Raw genomic sequence first — 16,703 nt, forward strand, 5'->3', positions numbered from 1 at the left:
GTTGAGATTATCACTGAAAAAATTTCTGAGTACTGAAGTATGAGAAATGAAAAAATGAAGCTGAGCACATAGCCGTATTGGAATCTTGACCACAGTCAAAGCTTTGTCTACAGGTTTTTCTTTCTTTCTTTCTTTCTTTTTTTTTTTTTATTCCTGGAACATGGAGCAATTGGAGGGAGAGATAAAGAGGGTATTTAGAAAAGGTCAGAATGGTAAATACCAATAGCAAAATTATGTTGTCAGGGCAACTCATATATATGTTCAGTGAGCAACTACCAGGTTTTAGGCACTGTCTTGATTGCATGAGGCACATCATGAGTGGGGTTTCCAGGAGTTCTCTATAATATAGGACATATCCTACCTTCAATGATTTTTGTTCTGCATTCTTCATTGACACTGTCAGGATGCCTGAAGTGTTTTATATTCAGCTTTTCTCAATAAACTACCAAAATTCAGCAGTTAGATCTATTTTGCCACCACAGTAATTGATACTAAACTCAGTTAAATGACAACACTAGTTGAAAATCATGTCTCAAATAAATAAATAAAATCTTTAAAAAAAAAAAAAGAAAAGAAAATCATGTCTCTACAAATAAAGATCATGATAATTCCTGGAGCGCATGGTTGGCTCAGTCTGTAGAGCATGTGATTCTTGATCTCAGGATCATGATTTCAAGCCCACATTGGGTGTAGAGCTTATAAAAAACAAAAAACAAAGAGACAATTCATTATGATTTGTCCTGCAAGGTAGGCTAAGGGAAGATCAATAGATGGCACTTAGAATTTGAAATTCTTAATTTTCAAATTCAAGAAAGGAAAAGAGTGGGGTGCCTGGGTGGCTCAGTCAGTGAAGCATCTGCCTTTGGCTCAGGTCATGATCTCATGGGTCCTGGGATTGAGCCTGGTGTTGGGCTCCCTGCTCGGCGGGGAGTCTGTTTCTCCCACTCCCTCTGCCCCTCCCACCGTTTGTGCTTTCTCACACATGTTCTCTCTCTTTCTCTCTCTCTCTAATAAATAAATAAAATCTTTATTAAAAAAAGAAAGGAAAAGCCTATCCTTTTAACAAAACTAGTTTTAACAACTATTCACAGTTCATTTGAGATACTTGTGCATCAATATACATGGCTCTGAAAATCAGCCCAGTGGAGTCAGCCTTGATCCAGTACTACACTTCTGAAAGCTGGACAATCAGTATCATTACTAAACTTCTGAAAATCAATCAGTTAGAAATCCCAATCCAGAAAGACAGCCAAGCAGGGACAATCCCAGGCTCCTAGCCAACAGCCAATCAGCCAAATGCCTCACTCCAATGGCCATGTTTCTGACAGTGAGCTTCTGAACAGTAAAGGTACTCCAGTGCCTGTGATAACAGAGCCAAAAATCTGTCCAACCCTTAACACTCCCATTTCTGAAAGTCCAGCATTCACTAAATACCAAACTTCCTGGGCGCCTGGGTGGCTCAGTTGGTTAAGCGACTACCTTGGGCTCAGGTCATGATCCTGGAATTCCAGGATCTAGTCCTGCATGGGGCTCCCTGCTCAGCGGGGAGAGTCTACTTCTCCCTCTGACCCTCCCCACCTCGTGCTCTCTCTCTCTCTCATTCTCTCTCTCAAATAATAAAATAAAAATTTTTTTAAATCTAAAAAAATAAATACCAAACTTCCTAATATCCTATATAAGACTAGCTCCAGGGGCGCCTGGGTGGCTCAGTCGTTAAGTGATTGCCTTCGCTCAGGTCATGATCCCGGGGTCCTGGGATCGAGCCCCACATCGGGCTCCCTGCTCTGCGGGAAGCCTGCTTCTCCCTCTCCCACTCCCCCTGCTTGTGTTCCCTCTCTCGCTGTGTCTCTCTCTGTCAAATAAATAAATAAAAATCTTTAAAAAAAGACTAGCTCCATCATGGGACACCTGGGTGGCTCAGTCAGCTGAGCTTCTGACTTTAGCTCAGGTCATGATCTCAGGGGTATGGGGTTGAGCCCTTTGTCAGGCTCCCTGCTGAGCACAAAGTCGGCTTGTCCATCTCCCCCTGCCAACCCTCCCCCACCCCCACCCCCGCCTCCTGGCTCATGCACTCTCTGTCTCTCTCAAACAAATAAAGAAAATCTTAAAAAATAAAATAAAAATAGCTCCATCTTTATTTGTGGAGACCGTGTCTTTTTTTTTTTTTTTTTTTTTTTTTTTTTTTTTTTTGGAGACCGTGTCTCATAAATACAGCTTTCTGTTGCAGGCAAATAAGAGGTTTACCCTTTTTTACATTAGATATTTCCTATTGCTGCTGTAACAAATTTACTGGCTTAAAAACAACAGAAATTCATTCTCTTACAGTTCTGGAAGCCAGGAGTCTGAAATGAATCTTATGAAGCTAAAATGAAGGTGTGGGCAGAGTGGTTTTCAGGGGAGATTCTTTTCTTTGCCTTTTCCAGCTTCTGGTGGCTGTCCATATTCCTTGCAGCAGAATAAACTGCCTTCCTTATCACATTGCCTTCTCCTTTTTTATATGCAAATCTCCCTCTGTCCCCAAATTTGTTTTTTTTTTTTTAAAGGTTTTATTTATTTATTTGACAGAGAGAGACACAGCGAGAGAGGGAACACAAGCAGGGGGAGTGGGAGAGGGAGAAGCAGGCTTCCCAGGGAGCAGGGAGCCCGATGCGGGGCTCGATCCCAGGACCCTGGGATCATGACCTGAGCTGAAGGCAGACGCTTAACCATTTGAGCCACCCAGGCACCCCTGTCCCCAACTTTGTGATTACATTTAGAGCTCACCCAGATTTATCCACCCCAGATAATCATCCCATCGAAAAACTCTCATATTAATCACATATGAAAAAAAAATCACGTCTGCAAAATTTCTATATACTATCCAGGAGCCTTATTCAACTTACCACAGATACCAAGTTAAAGTCACTATTTGTTGAAATTGTGTAAAACTTGCAAAGGTTCAACTTCTGTTTATGCTTATGGCTATAGTTGTCCTAATAGTAGCTGTTAAATATATTGTCTGTGCAATGGGATACCCAATTGGTAAAATAGTAATTTAGACTTCCACTTCAAAACACACAAAAATATTAATTTCACATGGATAGGTTTATGGTACAACAAGAATTACAGCTCTTTTTTTTTTTTTTTTTTTTTTTTATTTGAGAGAGAGAGAGTGAGAGAGAGAGAGAGCACAAGAGGGGGGAGTGGGAGAGGGAGAAGCAGACTCCCTGCCGAGCAGGGAGCCCGATGCGGGACTTGATCCCGGGACTCCAGGATCATGACCTGAGCCAAAGGCAGTCGCTTAACCAACTGAGCCACCCAGGTGCCCAAGAATTACAGTTCTTAAAAGGTAATGGAAGCAGGATGCCTGGGTGGCTCAGAAGTTAAGCATCTGACTCTTGATTTTGGCTCAGGTCATGATCTCTGGGTTGTGAGATAAGAGCTCCACATTGGGTGTGGAGCCTGCTTAAGAGTCTCTCTCTGGGGGCGCCTGGGTGGCTCAGTCGTTAAGCGGCTGCCTTCGGCTCAGGTCATGATGCCAGAGTCCTGGGATCGAGCCCCACATCGGGCTCCCTGCTCTGCGGGAAGCCTGTTTCTCCCTCTGCCCCTGCTTGTGTTCCCTCTCTCGCTGTGTCTCTCTCTGTCAAATAAATAAATAAAATCTTAAAAAAAAAAAAAGAGTCTCTCTCTGGGGGCACCTGGGTGGCTCAGTCGGTTAAGCGGCTGCCTTCAGCTTGGGTCATGATCCCAGGGTCCTGGGATCGAGCCCCACATCGAGCTCCCTGCTCCATGGGAAGCCTGCTTCTCCCTCTCCCACTCCCCCTGCTTGTGTTCCCTCTCTCGCTGTCTCTCTCTGTCAAATAAATAAATAAAATCTTTAAAAAAAAAAAAAAGTCTCTCTCTGTCCTTCTACCTCTTGCACATTCTCTCTCTCTCTCCCTCTCTAAAAGAAAAAAAGAAAAAGAAAAACAAAGGTCATGGAAGAGATTCCCTTTGTTAAATATACAGAGCAGATTTTGTCAAAGCAGATATAAAAAGCATCATCATAAAATACATCAAAATAAATTCAACTACATTAAATTGATGGGCTTCTGTTAATTATAAAACATTATAAAAATTGAAATGAAATGCACAATTCAGGAGATATTTGAATACTCTATAATGATTTATCATGTAGTATTAGGTATCCGGGAACTGGTCAAAACAAGGACGAGTGCTCAGGTGTCCTCCATCAGTCAGTTATACCCTAGAGCCAGGGGTCTTGGTGTCAACGTGTGGAGTCAACGGTTTTGGAAAACACATGATGACCCCGACCAGTCACTCCTTCGATGTTATTTGCGCTGGAAGACTCAAAGGAATCATTAACTTCTTGACCTTTACAAGGAGGACCTACATTATAGGTACTATAAGGCATGTGTAGAGTAGGTGTGCACGTCCTAGCAAGAACAGAAGCAGGAAAAGGAGCAAAAAGCCGTTCTTTATCGGGTCCCTTCAGCTTCCCTATCTCATGATCACATTGCTTCCAATTTATGTATAATTAGAATCACAGGCATCAGTCAAATTCAGATTAACCCTGGCCACAGTGCTCCATAGGCATGGTTGAGACTTCTGATTGTATCACAAACAAATGCTCTTAAGTCTGAGTGTCTGTTTCCTGATGTTAACTTTGCACAATGGGTCAACTGTTATTAGGTTTCTTTATCCACTATAAGGTTTGCCGACTGTGATGAGGGAACAGAAGGCAAGCTGAGGACAAAGCGGAAGCTGACACCCCACAATCCCCCGCCCCCCATGGGATTTATGTGACATTCCTCAGGCACTCCTGGCTGCCCTAAAGGAAAAACAAATGGTTAACTTATAGAGATCACAATCCTCAGTTTACCAATGTCTTAGCAATCTACAAGAACAAAGCATTTCTATCAATGGCCTAGCTTCCAGAAGGGAATGTAGATACAATTAAATGTCCTTATTATCTGCAGCCCATTGACAGATACTTGAAGCAGGGAGAGTGTAATGTCTCTCCAGAAAGTCCCAACTATTTTAATGTTAATGCCTTACTAGAAGGAAAAACAACCTTAACTTGACAATGGCAAGGCCTCTGGTATCCTGTGAGTCTTCTTTAACATACACAAATCCTTTTGAAACCTCCCTTTTCCTTACCTTCCCCAACCCCACAGTATACAATCAGCCACCCCTCACAACCCCGGTGCAGCAGCTCTTTCTGTCCACAGGTCCTGGCCCAGTGCTTTAATGAACCACCATTTTGCACCAGAGATGCCTTTTTTTTTTTTTTTTAAAGATTTTATTTATTTGACAGAGAGAGACACAGCGAGAGAGGGAACACAAGCAGGGGGAGTGGGAGAGGGAGAAGCAGGCTTCCCGCTGAGCAGGGAGCCCGATGCGGGGCTCGATCCCAGGACCCTGAGATCATGACCTGAGCCGAAGGCAGACGCTTAATGACTGAGCCACCCAGGCGCCCCTATATTCTAAAACCTCATCAACTGGACTATTATCTATTGTGCCAGCTGTTGTTATAAGTTTTTTGGTTAAAGTAATTGCCTAATGATCTTTGGTTAAATCCATTATTTCATAAGCTGTTGAGACATGTCTGTATTCTACCTAATTTTATCAGGACTTAAGCATTTATTATCCAGAAATCATATGTAAAGAAAAATTTTCCTAATTTTCTACTTTTTTACCCTGAAATGCCTCTATACACCAAAGGGAGGGAAGTGCTGGATGGCTTTTCTTTCCCTAGCCATTTTCATAACGTCCCTTGGACAGGAGCACGCCATCTCCCAGTGCCCCTCATGACGGATCTAGGTCTTTCCTCCTGGAGTCAGGGGCGGAATTGGCAGCCTCGGGGGTGCACTGGGCAAACTACGTTTCCCGGAAGCCAATGAAGGCTTAGATAGTAGGCGTTTCCTTCTGAGCACAAGGGTCAGGGCGTGACTTCCGGTGCCCTCCGCGTGCTGCTCCTTTTGGTTGCTCCTGGGTCTGTTTCAGTGCGGTCTATGCAGGCTGGGGACGAGGTGGTGCGACTGAGAGGGCGCGAGAGGGGGCGCGGTCCAGAAGGCAGAGAGGTGGGTCCCCGGTGGGCAGGCTGCTCCGCTCGGGGGACAGCAGGGACCCCCGCCTGGGTGTCCGCTCAGTCCGGAGAGTCCAATGGCGGCTGCCGCGCCCAGGGACCCGGCTCAGGTAAACCATCGTCCCCCCTACCCAGTGCTCCCCGCCCTGCCCCCCTACAGATCCTAAAGACCTGACCAGGGGGCGCCTGCTTGAGTCCCTGCCGCCCAGGCCCCGGTGTCAGGACAGGTGATGTAGGAAAGCCATTAGGATTTAAAGCCCAGGGCCAAGAAAGAATTCTTGAGATGTCTTTGGTGCAAAAAGGTGGTTTTATTAAAGCACGGGGACAGGACCTGTGGGCAGAAAGAGCTGCACTGGGGTTATGTATATACTTTCCAGTTGGGAGGGGGTTAGGGGTAGTGTAAGTCTCTAAGGAATTTTGGAATCAAGGTTTCCAGGATCTTGAAGGGGCAGCTATTGTTGGGAAAGGGTCATTTTACTGTCTAATAAAACTTGAGTCATGAGACCCTTCAGATGTATATCGGTGGGTCATATACTTGGGGGATGATTGCCAAAGTGTATCTTGTGGGGGGTGGGGAGAGATGAAGTTTACAAGGGAGTTTTTATGGTAAGGTGGAGTTACAGGATCCTGGGGTTGGGCTGTTACCTGTTGCCCTTAGCAAGGTATTAACATTGAGGCAGTTGAGTCCCTAGAGGAATTGTACTCTGCCCATTTCAAGGACTTGTCAATGGGCTGTAGGTAGTAGGGAAATTATTAATAATTTTACTTCTGCTTTTGTTTCCCACACAACAGGGAGGTGCCAATGGGGGGGGGAAGGGGGCCGTGTGTGAGCCGGCTGGTGGAAGAGGCTAGAGGGGGGGCCTGAGGCAGGAGGATTCTGCCCTCAGGGAACAGAAAGCGTGAGGCAGAGTCATGCCTGGAATAGCCGGCAGAGGTGTGTCCCTTCTTTTGAGGACTCTAGATGCCCAAGGAGAGTTTTGGCCAAAGGAGGGACACCTTCTCCGTTAGGTTTTTAAAACTTCCCCAAGGAGGGGCACCTGGGTTGCGCAGTTAGTTAAGCCTTCAACTCTTGGTTTTGGCTCAGGCCCTGATCTCGGGGTCATGAGATGGAGCCCTGTGTGGGGCTCCCCACTTAGGAGGGAGTCTGCTTGAGATTCTCTCTTCTTTTCCCTCTGCCCCTCCCACCCATTCTCTGTCTCTCTCAAATAAATAAATTTTTAAAAACTAAAACTCCCCCAAGGAGTTCAAAGAAAGAGCAGATTGGAGGAGGGTGATGAGTTCATTGAGGTCACTGCTGTTAAGAGGTGACACTGAGGCCCAGGAGTGAGACAGCTACCCTTAGGTCACCTAGCTCCAGGGTTAGGGACGAATACAGGGAAGAATGAACCCATTGAACTCCACCATGAACCTATTTCTCTAATGCCTGTCTCTTTGCACATGTTCCCATGACTGCAGAAGCTCTTACGAAACCCACACAGATCATCAGAGGGCCCAACCTCTACCCCCATTTTCTCTGGATTGTGGTGTCGGAGGACTTAGTGCTTCTATTCCTCCTCCAGACCTTAAGTCAGTACCTTGTTGAAACCCAAAGCCCTGGGATATGTCTGTGTCCACTTTATGTAGAGGTATTCCCATTACTGGCAACCAGTATAAACAGGTGTGGAGGGTTCTTCCAGGAACTGGTTCCAAGATTTCCAAATGCTTACAGGTAAGAGTTGGTGGTGGTCAGGAAACCACAGGTCTGCTTCCTTCCTTCCTTCCTTCCTTCCTTCCTCCCTCCCTCCCTCCTTCCTCCCCCTCCCCTTCCTCCTCTTCTTCTTCTTCTTCCTCCTCTTCTTCTTCCTCTTTTTCCTCTTCTTCTTCCTCCTCCTCTTCTTCTTCCTCCTCCTCCTCTTCTTCTTCCTCCTCCTCTTCTTCCTCCTCCTCCTCTTCTTCTTCCTCCTCCTCTTCTTCTTCTTCCTCCTCCTCTTCTTCCTCCTCTTCTTCCTCCTCCTCTTCTTCTTCTTTCTCTTTCTTTCATTCATTCATTTATTTTAGATTTTATTTATCATTTGACAGAGAGATAGCACGAGCAGGGGGAGCAGCAGAGGGAGAGGGAGAAGCAGGCTCCCCGCTGAGCAAGGAGCCTACCGTGGGGCCTGATGCCAGGACCCTGGGATCATGACATGAGCCGAAGGCAGACGCTTAACTGATTGAGCCACCCAGGTGCTCCTCCTTTCATGTATTTTTTTAGTATTTTTTAAGGATTTTATTTATTTATTTGAGAGAGAAGGTTAGTGAGAGAGAGAGAGAATGAGCAGAGGGAGGTAGGAGGAGAAGCAGACTCCCCGCTGAGCAGGGAGCCCGATGTGGGACTTGATTCCAGAACCCTGGGATCATGACCTGTGCTGAAAGCAGACACTCAACTGACTGAACCACCCAGGCACCCCCCCTTTTTTAAGATTTTATTTATTTATTTGAGAGAGAGAGAGCACAAGCAGGGGGAGGGGCAGAGGGAGAGAGAGAAGCAGGCTCCCCATGAGCAGGGAGCCCTCTCCTTTCTTTTAGATGAGATAAAAAAGCTGAGGACAATAGTCAGGATAAAAATGGTTGCCTGAAAAGATGTTTGTCTATCTTGAGGTGGTGGGAGGTTTGGATCAGAGGAGGGAGAGGCCATCTTACCAAGGTCTTAACAGGTTGTAGAGTAGAGAACAGACTGGGGTTGGGGGACGAGGAAGGGAAAAGTAGAGGCTATTGCCATAGTCCAAGGGATGCTTAATGGATGAGAGCAATGGCTTAGGAAAAGTGGTTGGATTCTGGCCACAAAAGGAGGATGTCTTGGGGACAGGATAGTGTGGCAGGTGACCAAGGCTTCCAAGGGAAAAATGGGCATGGGAGGCCTAGGAGTAATTGAAGCAAGGGGACTGTCAGGTTGGAGTTGGTGCTCATTCACTGCTCTGTGGCCTCCTCCAGGATTTTTTGGCCACTTTGGTGTGCTCTGGATGTTTCATTCAACCTAGACGATGATATCAGGGGCAAATGTCATCTGTTACAGTCAATAGGCCTTGGGTGGGCCACCAGTGGCCTGAGCCTTGAATGGAGGTCACGTGGACAGAGGAAGAGGAAGGTCAACTGGTAAGGGAACAGCAAGTGCAGTATAGAAGTGGGAGAAGGATGGGCACCTGGGTGGCTCAATCGTTAAGTGTCTGCCTTAGAATCCAGGAGTCCTGGGATCACGCCCCATATTGGGCTTCCTGCTCCGCGGGAAGCCTGCTTTTCCCTCTCCCCCTCCCCCTGCTTGTGTTCCCTCTCCCACTGTGTCTCTGTCAAATAAATAAATAAAATCTTAAAAAAAAAAAAAAGAAGTGGAAGAGGGCTGTAGGTATCTGAAATCAACACATGATTCTTGTTGCCAACACTGAGGCAAGGAATGGAGCCAAGCAGGGAGGCCTTCAATGAAGACTTTGGCATTAGCACCACTAACAAGAGCCATGGGAAGTCTAGGTTACTATTGATTCCTGTATGAATTTGACAAGCAATCTCTGGATACCATTTGCTAAATGTGGTATAAGGCCTGAAATTAAGTCACAATATTATATGCTACCTTAACATATGTTGAAACCAGGACATAAATGGCCTGAGCACCAGTTCCCCACTTCGCTCTGCTCCTGCAGATAAGGTCTTTTTTTTTTTTAATAAAAATAATTTTTTTTTAAGTTTTTTTTTTTTAATTAAAGATTTTTATTTATTTACTTGACAGAGAGAGAGAGAGCGCGTGAGAGCAGGAACACAAGCAGGGGGAGTGGGAACAGGAGAAGCAGGCTTCCCCCTGAGCAGAGAGCCCGATGCGGGGCTCGATCCTAGGATGCTGGGATCACAACCTGAGCCGAAGGCACACGCCCAACGACTGAGCCACCCAGGCGCCCCAATTTAAAATTTTTTTAAAGTAGGCTCCACATGGAGCTCGATAGCGGGGCTTCAATTCATGACCCTGATATCAAGACATGAGCTCAGATCAAGAGTCGGATGCTTAACTGAATCACCCAGGTGCCCCATAGATAAGGTCTTCTAACTGAACCCTTTTTATAAAAGGGATCAGGAATAGTTCCTGCTTATCTCTTTGTAGTGGGTTTCACTTCCTTGTCTGCTCTTTCTGGTTATTCAGAAAAGAGAATTGTATCCTCTTGTAGGAACCAGGGGGCACCTACCCTCTTGATACTAAATAATTGAATCCCACAGCTGCTGGTTGTTCAGTGTTTTCCAGAGTGTAACCCCATGTAGCCCTATGTGGTGTGTGGTGACCTCCTATCCCAGGCTGTGAATATGTATGGTTAATAAGGTGCTGGTAGTCGCCTCTGTCCAGTATTCTTGTGTGTCTGGCCATTCCCATAACTCTAAGTAGGAATCCCACCCTCAACAGTGAAGTGAAAAGGAGGTGATGAAAATACTTGAACATGTGTGGAGGCCAGGCAGATTCTTAAGTAGAGGGACGGTGAGGTGGTGGTGGCCATGGGCAGAGCTGTGGTACGGGAGATGTGAGGGATGTGCAGTCTAGAGTGATGTAGACATGGAGAGACAGTACGTCTGAGGGTCCCAGGTCCTGGTACTGGGGCTTGCATGACGTTGTCCATACCAGGGAAATTGCCTGGCAGGGGTGCTGAATGCCTCTATGCCAGGTTCGCAGTTTAGATATCTGCCTGCCTGCTTCTTATTGCTGATAGCTGGGCCTAGTAATTAATGGCCCCCATAAGGACACAACAGCACCAGTAGCACCAAGCCCATAGTTTCTACTCTGAGTTGGGGAATTGGGAGGATGGGCATAGGATAGGCATATGTGAGAATGGACTATAGGTCTTTGGGAAAGTGGCTATTTGTGGTTTCATTTCTCCCAATCATGACAGGTCGGTGTGACCTTTAAGGATGAGGCTGTGTACTGCTTTTCCTGGGAAGAATGGGGTCTCCTTGCTGAGGCTCAGAGACATCTGTACCATGATGTGATGCTGGAGAACTTGGCACTTGTGGTCTCACTGGGTAAGGCCCTCAAATGTACCCCTGTACCATGAGCTAGTCTCTGCTCTTCTCCTTTATCCATTGGCATGTCAGCCCTTTTCACATCAGGACCCTGGGCACTGCTTCCTTCCCGGTTCCCTGAATAGGTGCTACGGTTGGTAGGGCTGGGGTGTGAACACTGCCCTCTCCTTCCTTGAGTAGGCCCGACACCTGTTACTCCTAGCCTGGAAGGTATGGATCCGGAATCAGAAGACTTGCAGTCATGGATTCCATCTTGCTTGCCTTCTCCATCACCAGGTGAATTTTCTAGGTCCAAGCTATCCTAGGTTCTACTTCGTTCCTCTAGCTAACATTTCTTCATTCTTCCTTGTGCCAGAAATTGCCATCTCTGACTTGGTTCATTATTTATGTTGACCATGGGCTATTCTTCAGGTTCTTTCTGTAATATTTAGTTTCCCTTTTTGTGGTCTGTCATGTGCTGAGTTAATTTTGTTCAGTGAGAGCTGCTTATCTGTCCTGTCTTTACCTTAGTATTTGAATCATCTAGGTTCTGTGTAGTTGCTCATTAAGGAGGTGTGGAGAGGTTCTCGGGATGGAAAGGAATCCAAGTGAAGCAAGACAAATTCAAACATAGCCTGGTCCTAAGAAGCATCACCTGGGGGAGGGCATGACACCAGGGCTATGTACAAATCATACCAGAGACCTATTTGCTTGTCTTTTGGTGCCAATCACAGTGGCACTCACACCTCATTTTTGCCTGTCTTTACCCATTCTTCACACTTATCCACCTTGTCAACTCTACTACTTGTCTCTTTACTCTTTTAGCTCAAGGATAATCCTTACCTCTCTGGACTCCACATCTCAGTGCTTTTTCATACTGGTCCATCTGCAGTGTTGTAGACATTGGCGTATACATTTGTGTCATGAGGTAGGCACATTTTTTTTTTTTTAGGTAGGCACATTCTTAATCTCTGAACAACAGCAACTCTGTTGCAGTTGGATTTTCAAGGACGTGGACATAACACTCAACATAGCACTCATGTGTCACCAATTGCTGCTGAAAGTTGTTTGCAGAGGAATGAGGTGTAGATCCTGCCTGTTCTCTTTGTGTCACATCTCATGATTTTGCCCTTCATCTTGTGAGATCTCCTCCATTCTGTCATCTTCAGTTGGCCAATACTGCTAAGCAGCCTCATCCTCAACATGAACCCAACCGCCCTGTCCTACAGACAATCCCATGGACTCATTCTTGGGTTTGTCAGACATACATTTGTAATAGTGCTGTCTCCCTACACAAAGTCAACGTGTACTTCACCAGTATTTCTCTGCTTATAGGTTGTTAGCATGGAGCAGAGGATGAAGAAGCACTTTCTGAGCAGCATATTTCAGTTCAAGGGGGATCACAGATCAGGACTGTCAGTGCAGGTCTATCTTCCCAGAAGGCCAATCCCTGTGAGGTGCGTGGCTTGATCTTGAGTGACGTTTTTCATCTGGGCATACCAGGGGACACATCACAGGCAGAAATTATGCATGTATGGGACATGTGAGAAACTATTTTATTTCAGAGCAAACGTTTATCAGCACCAAAAGCAGGGCACTGGAGAGAAACTATTGAGAAGCAATGTAAGGAGAGCCTTATTTGTGAACAACTGCAAATTCTGTGTGTCCGGGAAGCCCTTTACCCTCGGGGAGGTTGGGAAGGACTTCCTGGACAACTCAGGATTTCATCATCAACAGGCCACACACATCAGGGAGAAGTCAAATAGTGGAACCAAGTGTGGGTATGCTTTTCCAAGGGGAAATACTCATTACAACAGGGGAGACTGCACAGAAACCTTCAGCTGCAAATATCCATTTGTTCAGTGCCAGACAATCTGCCCTGGAGAAGGATGTTATATGTACAGTGAATGTGGGAAATCCTTTAGCCAAAATTCCCACCTCATTAGACATCAGCGAGTTCACACTGGAGAAAGGCCTTATGAGTGCAGTGAGTGTGGGAAATCTTTTAGCCAAAACTCTAATCTCATTCAACATCAGAGAATTCACACTGAAGTAAGGCCTTATGAGGGCAGTCAATGTAGGAAATCTTTTTGCCAAAGCTCTGCACTCCTTCAACATAGGAGAGTTCACACTGCAGAAAGGCTTTATGAATGTAGTGAATGTGGGAGATCCTTTAGATATAAGTCCAACCTCATTACACATCAGAGAGTTCACACCAGAAAAAGGCTTTATGAATGCAGTCAATGTGGGAAATCCTTTAAGAAAAGCTCTGCACTCCTTCAACATTGGAGAGTTCACACTGGGCAAAGGCCTTATGAACGCAGCGAATGTGGGAAATCATTTCGCCAAAATGTGGTGCTCCGTCAACATCAGAGGGTTCACACTGGAGAAAAACCTTATCAGTGCAATGAATGTGAGAAATCATTTAGACATATATCCAGCCTCATTACACATCAGAAAGTTCACACTGGAGAAAGGCCTTATGAATGCAGTGAATGTGGGAAATCATTTCGTCACAATTTGTGCTCCTTCAACATCAGAGGATTCACACTGGAGAAAGGCCTTATCAGTGCAGTGAATGTGAGAAATCATTTAGATATATGTCTAATCTCATTACACAGCAGAGAGTTCACACTGGAGAAAAGCCTTATGAGTGTGGGTAATGTGGGAAATCCTTTAGCCAAAGCTCTCCCCTCACCACACATCAGAAAATTCACACTGGAAAATGATCTTATAATTTGAGGAATATGTGCAATCCTAGAACTACAGCTTCAGGCTCTTAAAATACCAAAATGCTTACTCTGAAGGAAAGAGTGCACTGTATGCCGAAATCCCCTACTAAAAACACCAGCCTCATGAAACAGTTCACACGGCATCAAGGTCTTATGAATACAATGAATGTGAGAAAGCCAGAGGCCAAAAGCCTTCACTCTTTGGATACCACAAATTTAACATGGGTAAAAATATCTTTCATGTGCAGGGATGTACAATTTACTTGTTCCATATATCAAAATTTGGGGCGATCCCTAATGAGAGTGCTGTCTGAATTGAACCTCATCCAAACATACACAAAAATTCCAAGTATTTTGGAGCTGCACTGCAACTTTTTAACCTGCCCATGGCCCTTCCAGATTCATGCCCTGGCAGTTTCTGCGGAAGAAGCCATTTCACCTCCACTACCTGGCAGGTGCCTGTGGTATACATCATTCATCCAGCCCAGTGAGTTCAGGGAAGGGCACCTTGGTGTTTTCCATTCACAGCAGAGATTACTGAGAAGTCCTAGTGAGTACTCCTTTATTTTTTCTCTTTGATGTGCTGTGCCTTGTACCTGTCCCATTTTTTGGCCCAGTGGGCTATGCTCTTGACTTGACAACATGGACTTTTTCCAGGGGTATTGGTTTCAAGTGATTCCCGTGATGGAATTTCCCAGCCATCAAGTCACCAATCCAGGAGAAACTTGCCTTCCTATGCTCTGGTTTGTATGATGATAGAGGCCTTAGTTGTTATGCCACCTTTAATCTAGGGGTTCTGTTCACTATATGTAATGATCTAAAAACAGTTGAGTTTTACAAACAAAGGGATGGTCCTTTTGTTGGGATACCAAGCTTTGTGTGCCTCAGAGGTGACAGTATGATGGCAGAGAGCAGTTCTCCAGTTTTGCCCTTGTTTGCATTGCTGCCCAAGGCCTCCAGTGAAAGACTGCAGGCATTCTGGTCCTAATTTGTAGTTTGGTGGGTTTTTTTTTTTCTAATTTATAGTTTAAATGCTATAATATTTTCTGGGTTCCAAGGTCAACCTAAGAAGGGAGGAGTTCTCATGACATTTTGGTGCTTCTGAGAGCACCATGAAATTCTTACTCACAGGGGATGTTGCCTTGTGGTCAGCACCGGTGAGGAAAACCTCCCAGGTCCTGCAGTAGGGCTATGGGCCCTGATGTCCAAAATTCTGTAGGGTAGCGTCACTGGTTGTAAGACTGTAGGGGAAATTATAATTGCCACAGAAACACTAGATTAGGGTCACCTAGCTGGCTCAGTCACAAAAGCATGTGACTTTGTTTTTTTTTAAGATTTTACTTATTTATTTGACACAGAGAGAGAGATAGCAAGAGAGAGAGAAAGAGAGAAAGAGCACAAGCAGGGGGAGCGGCAGGCAGAGGGAGAAGCAGGCTTCCTGCATGAGCAGGGAGCCCGGTGCGGGGCTCGATCCCAGGACTCTGGAATCACGATCTGAGCTGAAGGCAGCGGTTTAACCAACTGAGACACCCAGGCGCCCCGAGCATGTGACTTTTAATCTCAGGGTCTGGAGTTTGAACCCCACCTTGGGTGTAGAGATTACTAAAGAAACAACAACAACAAAACGCTAGATTAACAGCAGCAGGAGGAGACTAACAAAGTGCTTAGAATGTGCCTCTTTTAAACGACTATCCACAATGTTCCAATAACTGTGGCTGTCAAGTATTACAAAAATTCTTAGACCTGAACTATAATCATACAGCATTAGGCACGAGGTAAAATAACCTAAAAGTTTTGTGGATTCTTGTAGCCTCTCTTGGCTGTCCTCAAGGCCATTTCTGTGCAGAGAAAAAAATAAGGACATAGAGAAGGGATATCTCCTTCAAATTATGGGAACTTTATGACCCAGCCAGTATTCCTGTTGAATGGAATGGTGGAAAGTCTTCATTATTCACTTAATTTTTTAAAAAGATTTTATTTATTTGAGAGCGAGAGAGCACAAGCAGGAGAAGCAGCAGGCAGAGGGAGAAGCAGGCTCCTCACTGAGCAAGAAGCCTGATGTGGGACTCAATCCCAGGACCCCGAGATCATGACCCGAGCCGAAGGCAAGACACCCAACTGACTGAGCCACCCAGGCGCCCCTATTCACTTAATTTTTGACCACTGAGGCAAGGAGCCCTTCCTAGAGCATAAGTCAATGTAGGGGATTTCCTAAAAACAGGAAATTCAAATCTTTTACTTTAAATTATATTTTAAAAAATTTAATAAGGGGGGCGCCTGGGTGGCTCAGTCGTTAGGCATCTGCCTTCGGCTCAGGTCATGATCCCAGGGTCCTAGGATCAAGCCCCTCATCGGGCTCCCTGTTCCCCGGGAAGCCTGCTTCTTCCTCTCCCACTCCCCCTGCTTGTGTTCCCTCTCTCACTGTGTCCCTGTCAAATAAATAAAATCTTAAGAAAAAAATTTAATAAGGTATAAATGATAAAGTATATATTTAACATACAACTTGATAAGTTTTAACAGTTATATAAATGCTTGAAACCATCATCATGGTTTTGTTTTGCTTTTTGAGAAAGATAAAGCATGAACAGATGAGGGAGAGAGGGAGAGAGAGAATCTTTTTTTTTTTTTTAAAGATTTTATTTATTTATTTGACAGAGAAAAAGAGAAAGAGTTCACAAGCAGGGGGAGAGACAGAGGAAGAGGGAGAAGCAGACTTCCCGCCGAGCAGGGAGCCCCATGTGGGGTTTGATCCCAGGACCCTGGGATCATGACCTGAGCCGAAGGCAGCCGCCTAACCGACTGAGCCATCCAGGCGCCCCGGGAGAGAGAGAATCTTAAGCAGGCTTCACAGTCAGCGTGGAGCCCAATGCAGGGCTCAATCTCAGGACCCTGAGATCACGACCTGAGCCAAAATC

At 45.5% G+C, this 16,703-nt stretch overlaps 2 protein-coding genes across 2 annotated transcripts in view; one reads left to right on the forward strand and one right to left on the reverse strand.

Annotated features, from left to right (window-relative positions):
• LOC118533232 (uncharacterized) overlaps window positions 1-16,703 on the reverse strand; it is a 102,540-nt gene that overhangs the window by 74,036 nt on the left and 11,801 nt on the right. The window lies entirely within an intron of this gene.
• On the forward strand, window positions 7,668-13,785 carry LOC144380304 (uncharacterized). The gene is given in 5 exon segments (XM_078063496.1): window positions 7,668-7,775; window positions 10,948-11,100; window positions 12,392-12,513; window positions 12,622-13,574; window positions 13,577-13,785. Coding segments are annotated over 5 exon segments (1,545 nt in total).

The sequence above is a fragment of the Halichoerus grypus genome, chromosome 15, assembly GCF_964656455.1.
Source record: "Halichoerus grypus chromosome 15, mHalGry1.hap1.1, whole genome shotgun sequence".
NCBI classification, from domain to species: Eukaryota; Metazoa; Chordata; class Mammalia; order Carnivora; family Phocidae; genus Halichoerus; species Halichoerus grypus.